Source organism: Puma concolor, chromosome A2 (genome assembly GCF_028749965.1).
Source record: "Puma concolor isolate L17-30 chromosome A2, mPumCon1.1.hap2, whole genome shotgun sequence".
Classification (NCBI taxonomy): Eukaryota; Metazoa; Chordata; class Mammalia; order Carnivora; family Felidae; genus Puma; species Puma concolor.
The window spans coordinates 148,533,294-148,555,016 of record NC_141668.1 but is presented as its reverse complement, the minus strand read 5'-3'; the positions used below and the strand labels follow the sequence as shown (position 1 = coordinate 148,555,016).

The 21,723-nt window shown below is 43.1% G+C and overlaps 2 protein-coding genes across 7 annotated transcripts in view; one reads left to right on the top strand and one right to left on the bottom strand.

Moving 5' to 3' along the window:
• Nucleotides 1-21,723, top strand: part of CACNA2D3 (calcium voltage-gated channel auxiliary subunit alpha2delta 3) — an 863,963-nt gene that overhangs the window by 716,056 nt on the left and 126,184 nt on the right. The gene's annotated exons all lie outside the window — the stretch shown is intronic.
• On the bottom strand, nucleotides 8,902-20,900 carry LRTM1 (leucine rich repeat transmembrane protein 1). The gene is made up of 3 exons (XM_086697928.1): nucleotides 20,310-20,900; nucleotides 16,926-17,522; nucleotides 8,902-11,350 (listed from the first exon to the last, which is right to left on the bottom strand). The coding sequence occupies exons 1-3, from the start codon at nucleotides 20,314-20,316 to the stop codon at nucleotides 10,917-10,919; spliced, it is 1,038 nt and encodes a 345-aa protein (XP_086554054.1). The 5' UTR covers nucleotides 20,317-20,900; the 3' UTR covers nucleotides 8,902-10,916.

Genomic DNA, 21,723 nt, shown 5'->3' with positions numbered 1-21,723 from the left:
TCTTGATATCTTATTCCCTACCCCAGCCACAGGATACCACAAATCTACTTTATGTCTCTATGGATTTGCCTTTTCTGGACTTTGCAGATAAATGGAATCACAACAGTACGTGGCCTTGTGTGATCAGCTTCTTTTACTTAGCTTAATGTTTTCAAGGTCAATCCATATTGTAGCATGTGTCAATACTTTGGGTTTTTTTTTTGTATTGCCAAATGATATTCTATTGTTTGTACATACACCATTTTATTTATCCATTCATCAGTTTATGGACATTTGGGCTCCCACCTTTTAGCTATTCATAATGTTGATATGAACACTCATGGACAGTGGACATGGACAAGTTTTTGTGTTGACACATATTTCCGTTTGCCTTGTGTAGACACCTAAGAGTGGAATTTTGGCATCATATGGTAATTCTATGTTTGATATTTTGAAGAGCTATCAAGCTGTTTTCCAGAGTGGCTCCACCATTTTACGGTCTCACCAGCAACGTATGAGGGTTCCAATTTTTCCACATCTTGATCAACACTTGCTATTGTCTGTCTTCTTTATTTTAGCCATCTGGTGGGTGTGAAACGATTTGCATTTCCCTAATAACTAATTATGCTGAGCATCTTTTCATGTGCTACCTGAATTTGCTCATAAGAGAAATTTATTTTCAGATCCTTTGCCCATATTTAAGTTACATTATGTGTCTTTTTATTATTGAGATATGAGTTCCTTACATATGCTGGATATAAGTACTTTGTCTGATGTCTACCAGCTGTTTTTGTAAATGACATTTTATTGAAATACAGCCATGTCCTTATTGTCTATGGATACCTTTCTGCTAAAATGGCAGACCTCAGTAGTTGGATAGAGACCATATGGACTATAAAGCCAAGAATATTTAAAAAATTTTTAATGTGTATTTATTCATTTTTTGAGAGACAGAGTGTGAGTGGGAAGGGGCAGAGAGAGGGAAACAGAGAATCCGAAACAGGCGCCAGGCTCTGAGCTGTCAGAACAGATCCAGACGCGGGGCTCGAACTCACAAACCATGAGATCATGACCTGAGCTGAAGTCAGACGCTTAACCAACCGAGCCACACTTTTTTTTTTTAATGTGTATTTTAAAGCCAAGAATATTTAATACCTGGCTCTTTATAGACAAAAGTTGCCAACTCTTGCTTTGGAAAAAAATATGTCACAATCTATTTTTTTTTTTTTAAAAACACAAAACACTGATTTGTTCCTTCATTTATTTAACATCTTTTTATTTTATAAAAATGAAGTGGATATTTAAATCAGAGGCTATGTAAGTAAATGTTGAAGACCGAGCTTCATGTATCAGAAGGTGCCCATCAGTTGTGCCTAATGTTTTTGTATATGTGGTTACACAGAAATCCCAATCAAAGATCCTAAGCGTTCTAAAAATATATGCTCTCATTGTCAGTCAAGACAGTGATTTACTTAATCTTCGCTCTAGTTTATAAACCTCTGAACAGTGTAATCAGCATAATGCTCGGTAGAGCATTGGAAATGCTCTCACATGCTTTGGTGGAAAACAGTTTATGGGATTTTTTCCCCCCCAGCATGGATCATGAGAGATTTTGGGATTTATTTAGTTGCCTTTATCCAGGCAAATCTCCTAGTGACCTTGTTGGGATCTTGATCTTATTTAAGACTAGAATATGTGACTCATGCTAAGTCAAGTGCCCACAGAGGAAAAGTGAGCTGACCTGAATCTCCCCTCCTGGAGGAGAAGGATGGACATCAGCAGAGTCTGCAGTAGGAGCATAAATGTTTTGCCAGTCAGTCCGAGGACTCTCTTACTCATGGAAAATGCTTTGGCTGGTTGGTAGTGGGAAAGGGGGACAGTGCGGATCAGAGACTTGCACCCACCAAGAGCTCCTGGGTTCTATTCTGGATGAAAATTTCTACATGAGACCAGGATAAGTGTCTAATTGTCATTCCTACTTTAAGAACAAATTATATGTGAACAGGGTGAGGCCGATGGGAGTGTATGATTGTCTTTAAACAAAAAAAGAAAATTTTGGAATGAAACCATAGTTTATGGTCATTTTCCATGCTTTTGCTTCACTAGCCTACTCCTACCAACTTCCAGATTTGTGCTGGTATAGTCAGGTTTTTAAGCCAAAATTATTTTCGTTATTGAATTATTTTGTGTCATGCATTTCTCGGTCTCTTATGCCATAGGATTTTTCCACATGTCCCCTCCTTCATTCTCTCCAGAACCCACCCCAGACAAGTTTCATCTGCAGTGAAGCACTTCTCAAGGTCACCTATAACCTCCACATTATGGAATCCAGCTACAAACATTTATTATCTAATAGTTTCCACGAGTCAGGGATCTGGGTGAAGCCTAACTGGGTCATCAGGCTCAGGGTCTCTCACAAAGGCTGCAGTCAAGGTACTAGCCCAGGGTCTTTCATGAGGGTGCAGTGAAAATGTTGTTGGGGCTGTGGTCTTATCTGAAGGCTCAGCAAACAGAGGAAATGCTTCCACAGTCACTCATGAGAAGCTTAGCAGCTGGTTGTTGGTCAGCCACTATCCTGACATCCTCACCATGTGACTGTCTCCACAGGTGTTGACTTTCCTCAGAACAAGCAGGAGAGAATGAACACAATGGGAGCCAGAGTTTTTTTTGTTACTTAGTCCTGGAAGTGATATTCTATGATGTGTACCTCATATTCTTTTTGCTAGAACAAGTCACTGGTTCCAGCCCACCCTCAAGGGGAGGCAGTTCAAAAAGGGCATGAGTACCTTCAAGAATCATCTGAAAAGCTGCCACAACCCACAGGGTCCTACATGATTGGACTCCTCGTTACCCTCTAACCTCAGCTCCTTCTGCCTCTACTTTTGTTCACTTGGCCACATTACCTTTACATTGTTCTTCAAACACATTAAATGTGCTCGTATGTCAGGGCCTTTGGACTTGCTGTGCCTTCTCCCTGGGACAGTTTCCCTCCAGATATCTTCACCACTGGTTCTATCTTCTCCTTCCGGTTTCTGCTCAACTATTTTCTGAGGGGATTTCGTGATCACCAAGTATAAAACAGAAACTCTTCCTCTCCCATATCCCCAGTACTCTGTGCCCGTCATACCTACTTCTCCACCACTTGATGTACATAGATTTTATGTCATTATCTTCTCCTTCTGGGAGATGTTAAGTTCCATAGGGCATATGCTTTATATCTCTTATTCCCTCCTTCATCTCTGATACTTAGAAAATTGCCTGGCATGCAGAAGGTGCTTAGAAATTTATCAGATTATTTGACTTTGCATTGTTTTGTAACCATATTAACTAAACCAGACATACCCCTGACTTTAACTGATTTGGTGCTTATTGCTCACACTTGAATGGCAGGACTCCACATTTTTCAGTTCTTCTCACATTTCTCCTCCCCCTTCCCCTTCCCCTTGTTTTTATAATTCATCCCTTGATCAATTAAAGTAGGTCTTGAGTCATTTTTCTTCAAAAACAATGCATGGATGGCATGCTCCCTAAACGGTTGCGTATCTGAGAATTGCAAGCTCAGTCTGGTTCCTTGTTAAGTGTCGTTTTTTTGTTTGGTTTCTAGACTTTGGAATATTTAATTTTTTCTTTAAAGTTTGAAAATTTTACCAGAATCCATTTGTTTCGTTTATGTGTTTTTTCTCTAATTTATACTGATTGAGACTTTCATGTACCAGGCAATAAGCTAGACTAACTTTTAATATTTTTTCCATTGATCTCTCTTATAGGAAGCCCTTCTCAATCTATATAATTGGAGTTTTTCTTTAGCTCAGGAAAGATGTCTTCTCAGATTTTCTTTCCTTCTGTTTGGCAGGTTCTAATCTGTTTATTGGGAAAACCAAGTATCCATATTTTAGTTCTTTACCATTTCTCCTTCATTTCTATCATCTTCTGGTGCTTTCATCTCTATTTTTTCTTTTGAATTCCAGGAGTGAATATGCCTGTAATAGTGTTCTATATCACTGATTCAATATGTCCTAATGTTTCTTCTGTACCTCTGATGGTGACTATGGAAGATTTTATTCATTTATTATTTACTATTATTAGCCATTATTATTTTATTATTTGTCATTATTTTATGATTGTTTGCAATTATTTACACCTTTCTTTTTTTGAAAGTTTATTTATTTTGAGAGAGAGTACATATGCGCACACAGACAGGGGAGGGGCAGAGAGAGAGGGGGAGAGAAAGAATCCCAAGCAGGCTTCTGTCAGCAAGGAACCCGACATGGAGCTTGAACCCACAAACTGTGAAATCATGACCTGAGCTGAAATGAAGAGTCAGACGCTTAACCGACAGAGCCACCCAAGAGCCCCTCCTTCTTTTCTTATAAGGGGACTGAATATCCTTGCCTATTGCTAGGTCACTCCCTGTGCCATCCTACTGGACACTGTATGATTCTGTGCTCCTTAAGTCTGAACTTAGCCATACGACATCTTGTTGCCAATGGAATGTGAGTGGGTATAATGTACCAAATCCAACCAGAAACTTTAAAAATTGTGCTAGGATATTTTTTGAAATAGATCTTTCATGCTTCTTCTGCATCTTGTGGGCAATGCTGCCTTTGTTCCTTTTTAAAAATATCTTTCAGGAGGTTCTGTTTAGGTTTCTTTCTTAGTTTTAATCACCATTAAAATATGGGATGTTTGCGGGATGCCTGGTTGGCTCAGTCAGTTGAGCATCCAACTTTGGCTCAGGTCATGATCTCACGGTTTGTGAGTTTAAGCCCTGCATCGGGCTCTATGCTGACAGCTTGGAGCCTGGAGTCTGCTTCAGTCTGCTTCTGTGTCTCCCTGTCTCTCTTCCCCTTCTAGGCTCACACTCTGTCTCTCTCTCCCAAGAATGAATAAACATTTAAAAAAAATTTTTTTTAAATATGGGATGTTTGCTGATGGACAGAGTGAATGACTTCCCCTCAGGGGTCACTTATTGTTGACTTCAAATCACACCTTGGAGACTAAGATAGAAGGCTAGTTGATAGGCACAGCCCCTAAACAAATGTCCAGCGTCTAGGTGTCCTCCATCTAGAGTGGCATTGCAGGACCAGTGAGAGACGCCATGTCCTACTGCCTGGTGATCTGACTACTTAGGTAAACCAAAGTCATCTGTAGTTTTCATTCCTTGTAAGAAACAATAGATAAAAGCTACAGCCCCTACATTGTGCTTATCTTATTGTACTCTCTTCATTTTATCATCCTATTATATGCTACACTGTTGAGATTCTTCATCTCTAGTGGAGGAAGACAGCAAGGTCTTAATGGCAGGTGTTGTAGGACTTAAATGTTCTCAGACATCTTATATGGAAGGAAGTGGTTTCCGTCTGGTTTGTGAAGTCCATGTCTCAGAGGAAAGATACCAGAATAAGGATAGGTGGTACATAGACTGTCTTCCTTTGCATCCCACTCATCTATCTGATGGGCCATATCTCTGCTTTGGATGTTGGGCATCCCTCCTGGAGGCTTGGATCTCATTGACCTGTATTCTCAGTTTCTAGATTCTCATAACTTTTTTTCATCTTTGTATTCATGAGTATTTCAATGGGCAACACTTATTAGGCAGCCTCTAATTTCATCATTTTCTCAAGTAGCTGTGAGAGAGTGTGGCTGAATTTCTACATTCCCATTCTAAGAACATCTTTTCCAGCTCAGCAGAGTCATGGGTGATATAAGGACCTTCATTTTCCTCGGCCTTTTCATCTGATTTACTGGGTCTTGGTGAGACCAGAGTTCTGGCAGTGACACACTGGCTGGTGGATCGGTTTCTTTTCTCTGCCATATTTTAAGGTCAGTGCTAGCAGTGCCAGGAAAGCATCTCAACTGTGACTTCTTCAAACCAGTCACATCCCAGAAAGTGTCCAGATCCTGCATCCAAATTCCTGCTCCACTACTTACTAATGGTGTGAACTTGAACAAATAATCCAAATCCAGTGATTTTGTTTCTTTATCTGTAACGTAGCAGTAAACTGTCCACATGTTTTAAGTTTATTTATTTTTGAGAGAGAGAGAAAGAGAGAGAGAGAGAGAGAGAAGTTACAGAGAGAGGGGGAAACAGAGGCTCCAAAGTAGGCTCTGCACTGAGAGAGAGCAGAGATCTCAATGCAGGGCTCAAACTCACGAACCATGAGATCATGACCTGAACCTAAGTCAGATGCTCAACTGACTGAGCCACCCAGGCGCCCCAAATGCCTACATGTTTTGGTCAATACGAGGCTTAGAGAAAATGAAAGCATTACACTTGGGAAACAACTGGCACAAATTGGGTGCTCAATAAAGGTTGAGTGCAGGACTATAATTAATATCATAATGCCATAGTCTGTTATTGTGGTTCACACTGATATTTGATATCAGTTCATATTGATATTGTGGTTCACACAGAATGCATGAAGAATAATGGGGGTTTGGTTGTATAATCCATGTTAACCCCATGCTCCTGCACCTGCATTTGTCAAGCCAATAATTAATTGTCTGTGTGACTTTGGAAAAGTCCCATTCCTTTTCCATGCTTCTAGTTCCCATTTGTAAACTAAGGACACAGAACTATATCAGGGTAGAAAACAGGTTTAATCTTTATTGTTAACTCTAGGTAATCAGTACTGGGGACTGAAAATACAGATTTAAAAGGATTCTGAGGCAGTGGTTGGGCTCAAGAGATAAATTTTCCGTGATCTATTCTCAATGCCTAACATGGGTAGGGAGGCTGGTCACAGCTATCCCAAATTTGTCAGGTCTAAACTAAATGTTCTCTAGGGATTGTCTCAACTCCCAATCTTCTAGTTCCTTTTCTGGGTCTTCTTGATGGGCCTTTGTAATTCGTGACATCCTGATAATAAATGGATATTTACTACCAGTGGAGTGAGAAGTTAAGAATCTGAAAGGAGAGTGGTAGACAATGAAGCCACTTCTCCAAATGGAAATAGAGTTTCTTTGAGACTTCATTGCAATTAGAGCAATAAGAAAGAAAGAAAGAAAGAAAGAAAGAAAGAAAGAAAGAAAGCAAGCAAGCAAGCAAGCTTGCCTGGGATTCTCACTCTCCCTCTTCCTCTGCCCCTTCCCTGCTCATGAGCATGCACCCTCTTTTGATAGTTCCCTAAAGTTATGCATATAAACCACATCCCAGTGATGCCATGTAGGGTTTGGAACATCATTTGCTGGTAGGTTTCTGTCCATTAACATTTAGCAATGGATACACTAGTGGGTTTAACCAAACCAGAAAGAGTTATTTCCTGATTTCCAGTTAAAAGTTATAGGTTTCTAGCAGTCATATAGTTATATTAATGTGTACTATACATAGATTATTTTAGAAATTGATTTATCTACTTCCTTTGATATTTAGGATCTAAGACAAGAGTGTCTTATTTCTGGGGTAACTTGGTTAACTCGGGTAATGGGACTGGACTTTTATGAATCTTCAGGAGGAAATCATGTGAATCACTTTTCAGTCTTGGAATTTTGTGAGGAAGAATAAAACACCCAGTTGTCCATTGGGCAGTTTATCCATCGTAAGCACAACATTCTCCCTGCAAGTCAGGGGTATTTGCCTTAATTTTAAAAGCTTTTCAGGTATCAGTTTCCCGCGAGGTCTTCTCTCTCTACAGTTTCTATTTGCAGGCAGGGTCTATTCTTTATACTTCCTTTTTATATGCATCACTTCAGACAGCTATAACATCCGTTGGGTCCTGCTATTGTAAATTTGTGATCTCTGGCAAGACCAAAATCACCAGTCTGTAGTCATACTGTTCCACTCAGTATGAGGAAAAACAATATTTTAGACGGTTTTCTCAGAATCCATCCATACCATGCATGAATTTTGTCCACAACGTGCCTTTATCAAGGCTCTATGATAGAAGGGCATTTGTATAGGGGGATTTATGAATATGACAGCAGCAATAAGCAGCTGAAAATAATCTATGAGGCGTTTTCAAATTACCCCTCATGAGCTGTAGTCATTGTGAAAGATAATTTGTGGTTCTCACAGAATACCCTGCAAATTGGGTCTTTCATCTGCGATGTTTTTTGCAGTTGAAACATTTCATTTCTCATATTAGCAAGTGATAACTCTGCATTTGTTAATCTAAACAATTTGATTTATATTTTTCTGTGCTGAGAGGCTGTTGACATTTCAGGGTAAGTAATTATTTTCATTGCCAACTGCTGTTTGTGGTGACTGTAGGCAAAAGATCGAAATCTGAATATACATAGGCATTGTTTTAATCATTTGCCTTAAAGACTATTCATAAAACAGGAATCTGTTTGCCTGAGTTATCGTCTGTACTTAGAAATCTAGTAGGACATGGGTGTTGATGAGTGAGGATTCTAGCCACATTCAGGGTTTTCTGCGGCATATTGGAAGCTCTCTCATGTAACCACTGTGAGTGGGGGATCGGGGTTGACCTGCAGTGTCACCAAACCTCCGGCAGAACACTGTGCACTCGCAATCTTAAGTCACAGTGGTGAGAGGAAGCATGTGTTATTGGCCTGGGTACCACCCAGCTTTTGTAACACTTGTTCAAGTATCTCGGAGCTGGTTGCCAGGATTACATGACCGATGCTCACAAAAACACCTCTCACCATGCCTGGTACCTAGTGCAAGCTCTGGAAAGGTTTGGTGAAATTGGGACGACATATGAAAAGATCTTCTAAATTTCCTTTCTTGTGTTGCCTTCTTGGCCAAGGACTTACAGCCCAGGACAAGGGCAAGAATGAGTTTTTTCACCTGGAAATAACCACTGTGTCCTTAGACTGGATGCTTAGCCTTCCTTGCCCACTGAAGTGCCTCCCAAGGCAGAGCAGAAAAGAGGCCCCAGGGCTTGGGATGGAGTTGTTGGCAGCCAGCTTTCTCTGGGGTCTGTTTTTGATCTTAAAATCCATGATGAGTTTTCAATCTACTTTCAACATATCGAGGTTTATTTTAACATTCAGAAAAAAATTAACATCAAAGTTGATATGTGCCCCCCCCCCCCGTTGCTCCCAGAAAATCATTTAGCAAAATTGCTGCTCTAAGAAGATGGTCCATCTTTAGCTTGTGGTATGTGGGGCCCACACTTGTTGTGAGTCTCTGTGGGCAGGTGTAGATGGCCTCTGTGATGATTAGGGGTGCATAGGTGTGTGTCCTGCAAGGTGGGCTGTGGTAGGTTCATCCGTATTTCCCTTGGCCTCTTTATACTATTGGCCAAGGCTCTGGCTGCCTCAGACAGGGAGAAAATAACTCCTGCCTGTGTGGACCTCCCATTCACATTCCAGGTTAGGGAATGGACTACTAATTTAGGATCCAAACTGAGTTTTACATGGCCTGAAGGAGTGAATGTAGAGCCAGTGCCCTGAATGGCAAATGTGTTTTATCCTTTGAACCAATTCCAATTGATTAGTTCTGGTTGCCTACAGTGCTGTCTTAAGAAGGCATCTGTGTTGCATCAAGGCTCAGCTGGGAGGATTGCTGGGATTGATTAGCGATGTCTGTCAAGGCCTCTGGAGGGACAGCTGACCCTATATTTGCCAGTCTCTGCTTTTGACATGTCCTTAACTCCTCTCTGTAAAATGATTTTAATACTAACAGGTGACTCTAAGTGTGAGATACGGATTCATGAGAGAGAGCAGGTAGATGACATTTTAAGAAAACCTAACATGAGAAAATGCAAATTTACAAAATACATAAATCTGGAGCCAATTATTGCCATTACAGAAAGATTCCATGAAAGGTTCCTTTAAATAGCGAGCTCCCCTACTGCATTACAATGATGATTTAATTTACAAAAATTCACTTTGCATGCAACTCTTCAGGACTGTGTCCATGGAGTAAAGCAGGCCACACCTGATTTTTTTAAACCTCGGCCCAAACAATATTCAGGATGGCTGCTGCCACCTAACTTGAGTCTCTTGATGATTTCCACTCTCCCCAGACTTCCTTCCTACTTCCTACCCCAGAGTGTTGAGTAGACAATCTGGGTGGTGGTCAACAGCTGCTGGCTTCCACCCTGCCACGGCTGCATTTCATTAGTGGGTAAACTGATTGCTCCGAGTATGTTTATGTGTGGGTGTGGTTGTACAAGTCTGTGCACTCGGTGCACTATGTATGTAGATACAGATACACACAAGCCATTATCTTGCTCTCAGCCCACCCTAAATTTGTTCCTGCTGTAAGAGTTATAAATGGAAGGTTCCAATCGCCTGGTGGATACAGCCTTCTGGTAACATGTGCCCTGGATTCCAGCTCCCCATCCTCTTAGTGTTTGTTTATATGTTATTTACCCTTGCATCAGAAAACTTCCCCAGACCCTGAGCCTGAGTCCCATTATCCAGACATGGAACCCTCCTCTTCCTCTGTGGCCTCGAAAGCCCCAAATGGTTTTCTGATTTAGAAAATTAAATATAATCTGACTCTTGTGGCAAGCTATGCAATTCCCAACCAACAGACTCTCCCATTAAATATATAACATGCAGAACATCTAAAAGTATCACTGATCTCACATGAATTTGAATTATAGAGGCATTCAGTGCCCCTCGGGTAAGATAGCCAGCTTCTTCCCAGGCACTCAAAATTGGGTAGTTTTCCAGTGGACCATAAAGCTCCCGGGAATGCTGACTAGTGCGTGTGTTTGAATTTCTGATGCTCTTTAAAGCCACGTAAGTCAGGGAAGAGTACCTGAGAGGTAGATCTTCCCTTTCGCGGGGTATGGCCTTCCCCCACACAGAGTAACTGCAGTAACTTCTCAGACGCAGAGCACCAGTATTGTCTCTGTTTCAACATGGTATTTTTTAAATCTCAACATAATTTTTCCCTGGGGATGTTTTTTGTTTTCCTTTTGAAAAAAGCAAAATGAGACAGTCACAGTGAACGCATCAGCCCGACTCCACACTTTCTTCTGGCCTAACGTGATTCTTCCTCTTTGAGGTGGAGGCTTTCAGGCTTGTGCGAGGTCATGCGGCCCTTTCCCTTCCATCTTCCCAGGCTCGTCCGTCTGAGCCAAGCGCCCCCCATTGTACTGCGCTGTGACAGCCGCATAGGTACAGCCGTAGATGGCGGCCGCCAGCATCATGAGACACACGATCCCACACACAACCCCGGTGATGACGACGGTGGCCACCGCGTGACGCAGGTTAACCGGCCTCGGCTTGGGTTTGAGCTCACATTCCGAGTGGTCTCGCTGCCCCGTGCTGGGGCTCTCAGGAGACCCGGGGCCCGGCCGGTGGGCAGAACCCAGCTGCTGCACCCCCCATGTCCCCACACCCAGAGAAGGGAAAGGGCAGGGCTGGTACAGCTCATGAGGGATCTTCAGGAGGTCCTTCCCCTTCCAGGTGTCGGGTGACGCACAGGTGACACTGTCTGTTATTCCCCCTTTAAAAAACAAAAGCAAAGGCTGACAACAGAGCCTGGTAGGACTGGATTCCAAAATCCTCAGCCTGCAAAAGCTTAGGTAGATATGATATATAAAGCACCTTTTCCCCCATCTTTGGAGTCAAAGGACTTTATGATTTTAGGATTTCTAAGTTGGCTAAATGCTAGAAACGTTACACACTAAATGGGCAATTATGTATGACCAAGAATTCGTTAGAATGCAAGTCACTGCTACCTGATAAATGCTGAGGGAAAAGCCCTGTAGAAGCTGACAAAAAGGGGAACTGGAGGCCAACCTGAGGCACAACATGCCTGCCACTCATCACCACCACCCCCCAAAGAACCCTGCCCCACGAGACAGGTACTGTACCAAATTCCCACCAGAAATCTGAAACAACAGGTAAATGAAATAAATGTCCTTTGCTGTGATGTTATGTGTTAATTACAAAGACCCCATGTGTCTACCACCTGTCTTCAGTGATGCCAAAAGGGAAGGTCAATGGCCTTTTGAGTGTTTGTGTGTCTTTGACAGTAATATTAGTTTAATTCATGGGATTAAGTACAATTAATGTGTCTCCTCGGGCCTTGGAACATTCAGTAATTTGAGTACCGAACTTTCCAGCACGTTATTAGAGCCAGTTTCCATCCTCTGTAAGGTGATTGATTTCCTCAGGTATGTAGACTAGTGTTGTTCAGGGGTGGGGGGTGGATTTGGGTGCCCAGTAATTGTTTTCTAGAAAGAGCACTGAGCTAACAGATTTCATTCTGGCCACATATGACCACTGATTTACTCTTTGACCTCTGGCAAATTGATTTCTCTGGTTAGATCTTTTGCCATTAAAACACCATATTTGTATCTGATTTGATAGTTTACAAAGTGGTGCTAGAGAAGTCCTCACAACTGTGCTCTAATGGGTAATTCTTGTCCAAGGTCACCCAGGCCATAAGTGGGTGGATCAGCACTCAAACCCTGCCCTTCCTCTTGATCCCAGTTTTCCCACTGCACTCACAGCCTCTCTCCACCTCCTCCTCCCTTTTCTCCCTCTCCTCTGGAGCCTCTTGAGGTCAGTGGAGTAAACACAATGACCTTCAGTTAGGCCCTTTGACCAGTCAGAACTTGGCTTGCATGACCTCAGCTCCCCCAGCTTAGCTCCCCCAGCTGCCATGAACTCCTCCCCCAGGATGGCTGTGAAGCCTGGCACCACTCTTGGCCAAGTTAGGTTCTTTGTACACACCACAGGTGGATTATGGAATTATGCGAGAAAAATCACATGCAGGAGATGGTCACTTCAATGTAATTATAACCTGTTGCACAGCTTCCATCCATTGTCTGGGTCTCATAAGCAGAGTCCTACAAGGCCCTGTGAGTAGATGGAGCCATTTTGTAGTGCAAGCATTATCATGGCCCAGGTCACACTGGGATTAGTGGCTATGGCAAAATTCAACCCATACTTTTTGGTCACCACTGCTTGAAACTGAATGGCCTATGACTAATGTCTCTTAGGTCCCTCCTGGCTTCTTCAGTAATCCCCTGAGGCAAGAGCCCCAACTCTAAAGCAAAAAGGTATCAGAAGTATTTCTTCCTTTCCTGAGCTCATATGCAGGAGGCCAGAGGTACAGGGTGGTTGCTCCTGATGAGCCCTAGGTGCCCTTAGGCTATGCTGAGACTATAGATCCCTGCCTCATGGACCATTTCATGCCTCTGCCCAGCAACTTGTTATAAGACAGAAGGCCACAGAGACTGAAATGAAGTCTGAGAAGAAGTAATGACATTTAAACTGGCCAAAGAACACTGAGACACCCCCCAGGGAAAGAAAGGCTGCCAGCCATGGGACCAACAATTCTACCAGCTGACCCATTCTTAGACTGGGGTGGTCCACCCCATCACTCCAGGCTTACACAGTATCTTCTCCAGTTTAAAGCTTCCTTATGATCAGTATTAGGGTGGGACTCGTGGCCTTGGGACCCAGAGTGCTGAGGAAATACACAGGCTGGAGCCAGGGACATCCTGGAAGTCAGAGGCTATGGCCACCAAGAGCTCCCTGGCCACCTGTGCAGCTGTGTCCTTGGGATTCACCTCCCAGCCTTCCACTACCATCTCCTCAGCCATGACCCCAAAAGGCAAATCTGCTGATGACAGCTTGAGCGTCATCAAGGGAAAGGCCCCCTCCCTTCTAGATTCATAGCAGCCGATAATGCAAGAAGCTGCAGCTTGCCGAGCCCTCATTATCCCCTATCTGGCCACCGGTAGCTCTTAACCAGTGTCTTGGAAGAAATTGGATTCAGATTTTGAGTCTGTGACTTAGCTGTGCCACCGTAAGCAAGTACTTGGTCATTCTTTGCCTCTGCTTGCTCATCTGGAAAGTGGGAGGGGAGGGTAATGGTGAAATTCATCTCACAAGATCACTCTGAGGTTCAGTTGGGTGAAGTATGTCAAGTATTTAACACAATACCTAACTGTAAATGTTACAGTTAGCTATTGACAAGAAGATGATTTGAATACTCTTGAATGGAGAGAGAGGAATACAGATTACAAAATCTATGTGCCTCCTTTTGTGAAGGAGATGTTTAGTAGGTATTCATGAAAGCACATTTTTTGGCTCTTGAGCCCACAGGAAGGCAAAATTTCTCTGCCCATTGTCGTCAGGTTGGGGACTTAGTTCTGGCCCATGGAAATAATGAATGCCACTTTCAGGCCACAAAACCATCTGCTTAATCCTCCATGTGATCTATTCCCACTTGATGGTGACCTTAGAGGCCACGTGGTAAAGTGGCACCATCAGAAGCTGGAAGGGGCTTATGTCCATGAACAACTGCATGGCACCCAGCCCCACCTCGCCCCTTGATTCTAACGAGAGTAAGCAACAGACTTTAATTGTGCTCATCACTGACACGGGTGTAATATCCACCAACCTGTCCTGACTCATACTGTTAGTGTTTGTATTTATTTATGTAACCTTTAAAAAATAAGGTCTTGACCAGTATCTGTTTTGCCTTATTCAGTATCTATTGTTCATGATGCAATCTAAGAATCAGAATGTGCTCCAGGAACTTTCTGGCTTAACTCTGTCAGCTTCCACCTGGTGATGCTGAGAGGTTGGGAGGGACATTAATGTGCCCAGAGGTCAAAGTTTGTGAGTTTGTGGCAGAGTAGGGGAGCTTTCTTCTAGCCCATGCTGCTTCTAGTATCCTGGACCTGGCAACTATCTTTTGTCAAGAAATGTTCTTTGATGAAAACTTTCTTTCTGTGATGGTTTAGTGTATGCTTAGAATTTAGTCAGAACACAATTGCTAAAGCCACTTTGCCTCTAGGTGTGAAAAGTTTTAATTGCAGCCTTTTATTAGAACGACTTTTGCCACATTGCATGCCCCCTGTTGTAGGTCAACTTGAAAATTATTTGGCTAGTGATAGGCTATTTGCTGTTATATTGTTGAGAGGGATTCTTAGTTCAGTATTGTATGTCTGAACTCACATTGTGTTCTATCCGCCTTCCCTCTATGTGACAGCTACAATCATCCAGACTTTTCTGATCCCCTAATTCATTTCTATAGCTCTGATAGCTTCCTGAGTTAGAGGCTCAAACATACAGCCACCAACTCAACAGCACCCATAATATATATGGGTATATATTGGATATATAATGGGCATCCTGAACTTGACTCGCCCCCAATTCAACTCTCGATTTATGGTCTCCCCCATATACTAGCCCACTTGCCAAAGAAGGCAGCATCAAGACCTGCACTGCAACCTGTTCTAACTCAATGCTAGCCTATAATCAATGGGAAGTGGAGGTCTGTCCCTTATCAGCCCCTGGCGTCACTATTTATGTGGTTAATCTCACAGGACAATACAAATTGAATTTCCCATAATCTCTCTTTTCTTCATTTCCCATTCCAGTCCATTTGCAATTTCTATCTGTTCAGTATTCCAAGTATCTCCCAAAGTTGGCCATTTCTCATAACACTGGTCTGAGCTACCATCTTCTTTTCCCTGGGTGACTGAAATTAGTTTCTCCCCTAATCCCCTTGCTGCTGCTTCTGCAGCCTGTTGTCTGTTCTCCCTAGAGTCACCAGAGTCACCTTTTGACATGTAATTAGATATTGTTCCCTTGACTAGAATTCTTTAAGGGATTTCCATTTCATCTAAAATAAAATCCAAATGACTCAGCCCGCTCTGCACATTCCTACCTGACCTGGCCCCTGAGTACTTGTGTTGCCTCATCTCTCAAGCCAAGCTTACTCCCCTGTCAGACCTTTTGCACTTTCTATCCTTTTTCCCAATTATCTCATGGCTCATTTCTCCTCCTTGTTCAGGTTCTGCTCACCCATGTCACCTCCTTGGAGAGGTCTTTCCTGTCCTTCCTGTCTGCAGTGGGACCCCCATCCTATCACTGTCTCTCCCCTCACCCTGCCTCATTGTTTTCCCAGTGCCAAGTGCTGTCTGAACTTAGATATTTATTGGCCATCTTATTTAACATCTGTTTCTGTTATCAGCTTGTAACCTCCATGATAGTAGAGATTTTCTTGTTCACATTTTCTCATTGCCTAGAAAAGTGCCTGGCACATAAGTGGCACTCAAGTATAGGAATGAAGGAATGAATGAATGAATGATGCTTGAAAATTAAGAGGAAAGAAGCATTGTGCTATAGAGGAAAGAATGTACGGCCAAGACCCAACAGTCATTCATGCTATTCTTATCTGTGCTTCTACTCTGTCATTTTGGAGAAGTCACTGATCATCTCTGGGCCTCCATTTCCCATTGATTATAGGCTAGCATTGAGTTAGAAGGGATTGGAAAACTTTTCTATAAAGAGCCAAATAGTTAATATTTTAAGCTTTGCCAAATAGTCTCTGTCACAACTATTCAGCTTTGCCTTTATAGTGCAAAACAGCTAAGGACATGATAAATCAGCCTGGATGTCTCCCAATAAATATTTACAAAAACAGGAGTGGGGCTGGATTTTGCCCTTGGGCTGTAGTTTGGTGACCCTCTGGGTGATTTCCAGAGCCCCCATCTTTAATATTCTAGATTCTTTTTCTTTGATTTTATCATCTGGTGAAGAAATAGTAAACAACTTTAGAGAGGGGTCCCTATTGCATCCAATTTCAATAATAGTAGTATTTGCTAAAGCAGAAGGGATAATCTTAGGGAAGATTTGTAGCTATCAAATTGGTAGATGCATACACAGGGGGAAACTCCCAAGGAGAGATACCGGGCTGGATCACACTTGAAAATTAGAGTTTGGTGCCACTTTGGAGCTGAGCAGTTATTGAGGGGGTGACTGAATTTCCCTCCTTCTTAGGGGCCTGCAGCTCTCAGATAAGTAATGTTGTTAGTCAAAAAGTGGAAAGTTGTCTCCGTGAATCATGTTTGTAGATGCATTTAAATCCTGAATTTAAACAGTCTCTAATGACTCACTGCCTCTCTTGCCATACCATGAAATGACATCAGTGTGAAAAAGCTTACACTGGCCCCTCACACACTCCTCGATGTTCCTTCTAATGCAGACAACAGATGAGGTTCATCCTAGGCCGGTAACACACAGATGAGAGGTTCCAGATAGATGTTACTGACCTTTATAGATAAATTTCTCCAGCCAGAGTTTAAGACTGAGCAGGTGACAATTGCATTTCCAGAGGTTGTCCTTGAGAAATAAAAGCCTCACGTTGGGCATGGATTCTAGGAGCTCTCGATCAAGCTGCTGAAGCTGGTTTTGTTGAATTGCAAATACCGTCAGGTTCTCCCAAGGCTTACCCAGGGATATGGGAAGGTGGCTTATGTTGTTTGATGACAAATCAAGCTCCCGCAGCTGTGGGAGGGAATGGAAAAGTCTGCTTTCCAGAGAATGCAGGGAGTTCTGGGTTAGGTTTAAGACCTGCAAGTGCTGAAGTCCATGGAAGACTCCAGGGGCCAGATCTGAAAGGGAATTGTTGTACAAGTTCAGGGTCCTGAGGTGTGGCACCGACCTGAATGCAAAAGCAGGGAGCTGGTGTATCTGGTTATCTTGCAAGTGCAGCGTTAGGGTCTGAGGAGGCAAATCGGGAGGGATTTCAGCCAGACCCTGCCGGCTGCAGTCTACAGACCGTGAGGGTGAGTGACAATGGCACCTCGTGGGGCAGCCACACACCACCCGGAGCAGGAAGATCACACTGGAAAGCAGAAGCAGTTCACCTGCAAGCAACAAAAAGAAATTGAGATCAGAACCAATCTGTAAGTGATGTCAGCGTTTGTCCCCCCTTTGAAATCACAAGTACAGTGACTCGGAGCCAGCTAACATCTACATCTACCTGTACGAGACATTCTGTCACTCCCCATACTTAGGAAAGTCAGGCTGGGCTGGGTTCCTCCCCAGCGTGGTCAGCTGTTGCACACTCTGTGCTAACTATGGTCAGAGGCCTCGGGAAAAACACTTTCTTGGTGGCTCAGTAATAGGGAGATGGAAGACTGTCAAATAGAAAGGTGAAAAAAATCTTGGGGGGCACATGCCTGTTGTAGGGTGCAGCAGAATTATATGAGGACAGAAGTTTAGAAAAATAGCAGGTCAGTCAGATATTCATATTTCCAAAAGGTATGCTCCAGATCGGTGCCGTCCAATGGAACTTTCTGTGGTGATGGAAATGCTCTGTATTTGCTGTCTAGTATGGTAGTTGTTAGCTGCATGTGGCTACTGAGCTCTTGAAACACGACTACTGCAACCAAGGAACTGAATTTTTATTCGTATTTGATTTTAACTAATTTAAATTTATTTAAAAAATTTTTTTTACATTTATTCATTTTTGAGAAAAAGAGACAGAGCATGAACAGGGGAGGGTCAGAGAGAGAGAGAGAGAGAGAGAGAGAGAGAGAGAGAGAGAGAATCCAAAGCAGGCTCCAGGCTCCAAGCTGTGAGCACAGAGCCTGGTGCAGGGCTGGAACTTAGAAACCGTGAGATCATGACCTGAGCCGAACTCAGCCAACTGAGCCACCCAGGCGCCCCATTAGTTAATTAAAATTTAAATAGCCACATGGTGGCAGTGGTTACCATATTGGATAGGGTAGGTTTACAGTATTCCTATATATTGATGTCGTGTTTGCAGGTATAATTCCATGAATGATTATCATCTCTACTTTTTATTCAAGAGATTTTAAAAATGCAGAAAAGCATGTAACAAACACCCATATTCCTATAACAAAGTTCTGTCAATCATTCATAGTTTGTCATATTTTTCACCTCTTTTTTCTTTTAACTTAAAGAAACAAAGCATTACTGAAATCCCTTTGATTAGCACCCAAGTGATGTTTTCCAGCATGAACCCTCCTCACCCCTACCATCACCAATATATCCCTCTAGGCCTTTAACAAACAATACTTCATAACAACAACAATAGCAAACAGTCATGTATCCCATGTTTTGAGCCAGGCACCATTATAAGTGCATTATATATATAATCTTATACATTTAATCCTCATGACCTTGTAAATCTGGTTTCATTATTATCCCCATTATAAAGGTGAGGAAACTGAGGCACAGAGAAGCTAAATCATTTGTCCAAGGTCACATAGACAATGAGTAGCAGAATCGTGATTTGAACCCAGTCTGCTTCCAGAGTCTGCCAGGATCCTTATCTGCTATGTTTTACCACCTGTAAAACTTTTATACCCCCCACCCACACGCTACATGATGTTTTATATAGTGTGTTTTAAGACTACCTAAATATAGTCCTTGGCACATCTCATTCTGCAATTTACTCTGTTCACTCAAAGCTGACCTATCCATGCAGATATCTAGAGGGTTTGTTCATTCCTTTTAAGTGCTATAGGCAATTCCGCGGTGACACCATGCCAGATTTAATATTTAGCCATTCCCTTACTGGTGGGCATTTGAGTTGCTGCTGCTTGCCTTCACTACAGATGATGCTGCAGAGAGCGGCCTTGCACGGGACAACCTGACCATGCAGAAATTACGAAGAGGGTCTCTGGAATCAACAGGAGCTTCCTCACAAAGTTCAGAGAGGATGCTGGGTTGACATTTTTTTAGATACTGCTAGATCATTGTCCAGAGTAGCTATAATTCTTCCTGTTTTGTTCCAGAGATTTGAATTTCAAAATGTGGCAAGGACATTTTGTTAAATTGGCAGAGGAATTCACAAGGCCACACAATAATATTTAAAACTCAAGATGTTGTCTACGTATAGAGAGAGCTCTTAGAAGAGGTCGTTTGTTTGTTTGCTTTGGGCCTTGAGTAGGGAAATAGACAATGTGGCTGTCCAATGCACTGGGCCTCTGAATTCTCTACTGATATGAACAGTGCCTAGGGCAACAGGGAAGATATGTGGAGAGTCTTCTGAAAATTCTGCTTCATTTAGTTTAGCTCAAGGGATATAGAACATCAGAGTCCCCTTCCCTGTTCCAAAATATAAAAGAGCAAAATCCTTGTTTCCCTTTCTGTAATTTTGCAAATAATCTAAATGACTCTTTTCAAAGCCAACACATCTTCCTGGGAGAGAAGAGTCAATGCCTCCACTTTAACTATGGGGCTCAGGCATCAATTAGTTGCACAAAATCTAATCTGAAGCCAGAGAACAAGTTTTCCACAGAGTCCACTAATTTATTAATGAAAGCCTTGTCCTTCTGAGCTTGTATCCAGCTTGTTCCTTCTTCCTTAGGTCCCACTCCCCCACCTGCCCAAGGGGACGATATATGAACTCCAACTTGAAGCACTGTATTTTCTATGAAATGGCCTGCAGCAGGCCGACTGCATATCCAACGATAGCTGAGCACATTTGTCCCCACACCCTTCTTTGGACCCAATGTGGCACAAATATACATTCCCCACTAGAGACATTTTCTCAATCTGTTTGGTCTTTAGAGAGATGCAACCAGGAAGTAGGCTTCCCACAGATACCTTGCAGAAGGGACCCCTTTCCTCTCACGGACAGAGAACTTTTCTAAAGCAGGAGGGGATTCATCATGGCTCACCTTTCATGACTGAATCTCTGCAAGCTTCCTTGCTGAACCCGTGGCCCACCTCTATTAATCTGCAGATCAACAAACCGAGGGCATGGCAAACCCAGAGCCCAGCTTGTCATTCACTTTTTCTGAATCCCGCTTGTGCTTTTTCTTCAATGCAGCAAAGGGTTGTGGCTTCCAGGAGACTGCTTATTGAAGCAATGCTTCCACCGTCTCCATCTGGCTGGGATTGTTTTCCATAAGAGGATCTTTTGATTGGGCCCCTCTTCTTTCTTAAAGTGTCGGCCTCCCCAAGATCACCCTTGCTTTTCCCATTCAGATGGCGAGCCCCAGAGAGAATGTTTGTCAAACCTCAGTGAACAGCTGTAGCATTCAAACATGACCTCGATGGCTCAGCCTTTTTGATTATTTAATCTGCTTGAAGTCCAGGGCACCGAAATAAAACTGCCTTCTTAATCCGGTGGTGGCTTCTGAATTCTGTTGACTTATTAACCATGCTGTGTCAACCCCCGTCGGGTTGGGGGACGCTCGCCGTGGCTCCTCGATCTGGGGGTCTAGCAACAGAGCCAGCAGAGTGTGTAATATGAGGACAAATTGGCCTGCTGGAGGCTGACACGGTCTCCACAGTGCACTCGTTTCGTCTTATTCAGCCAACGTCCGTAGGGATTAGCTTGTGTTGACAGGGTCTTGATGCTCTGAAATTCATAGTCATGGCTTCCTTTAGTGGACATCACAGTCTCTTCTCACTGGTGCCACAAATACTTCTCAGCTGCTCCTTTGCTTTCTCCCCCCGAACTGACCTTTCGGTTCGCCTGACTTTGGAAATACTTCTCAGTCTTTCATCATTTCCCTGATGCTGAGGTTCTGGCCCTTCCCTCATTTTTCACGTCTGAAACAATAAAGCTGCCCCATGAGCACCAGGTGTCCATGAACTGTGGCTGTTCCCTAGTTGAAGCTGCTGGGAGCTTTCCCACTGGGGACTGGAACATTCTTTGAATGTGCAAATCCCCCCGTCATTTGCTGAGGTGGGGTTTCAGTGTCTGAGGCTTCTCCTCAGCGAGGCCAAAATGCTCCCATGCCCAAGGCGACTGCAAGGAAGGTGAAAACCGTGCTTTTACTGATGTAGCATGAAGTGGCAGTGTAATAGAGCAGTTGAGTGTGGGATTTGGAATTAGATGGGTCTGGATTTGGATTCAGCTTCACCATTCACCAGCCCGATGTCTCTGGGTGAGTGAGTCTCCCTCTGGGATCCTAATAGCCTCATCTTTAACACAGGGATAGTGATATTTTTGGCTTCACAAGATTGCTCCAAGGATTCAATTAAAGCAAGCAATGCGTGTCATGGCCCTGAATGCTTTAGTAAATGTTCACGGTTACCCATGAGAATGCCTGGCAGGACCTCTATGCTGCTAGTGTCCAAAGC

What these genes read in the sequence shown, in the direction of transcription:
- LRTM1 (XM_086697928.1), bottom strand. An exon ending in GGAGAAATTTATCTATAAAG is followed by an intron (nt 11,351 to 16,925) that starts GTCAGTAACATC and finishes TGTTTTTTAAAG; the next exon opens with GGGGAATAACAGACAGTGTC.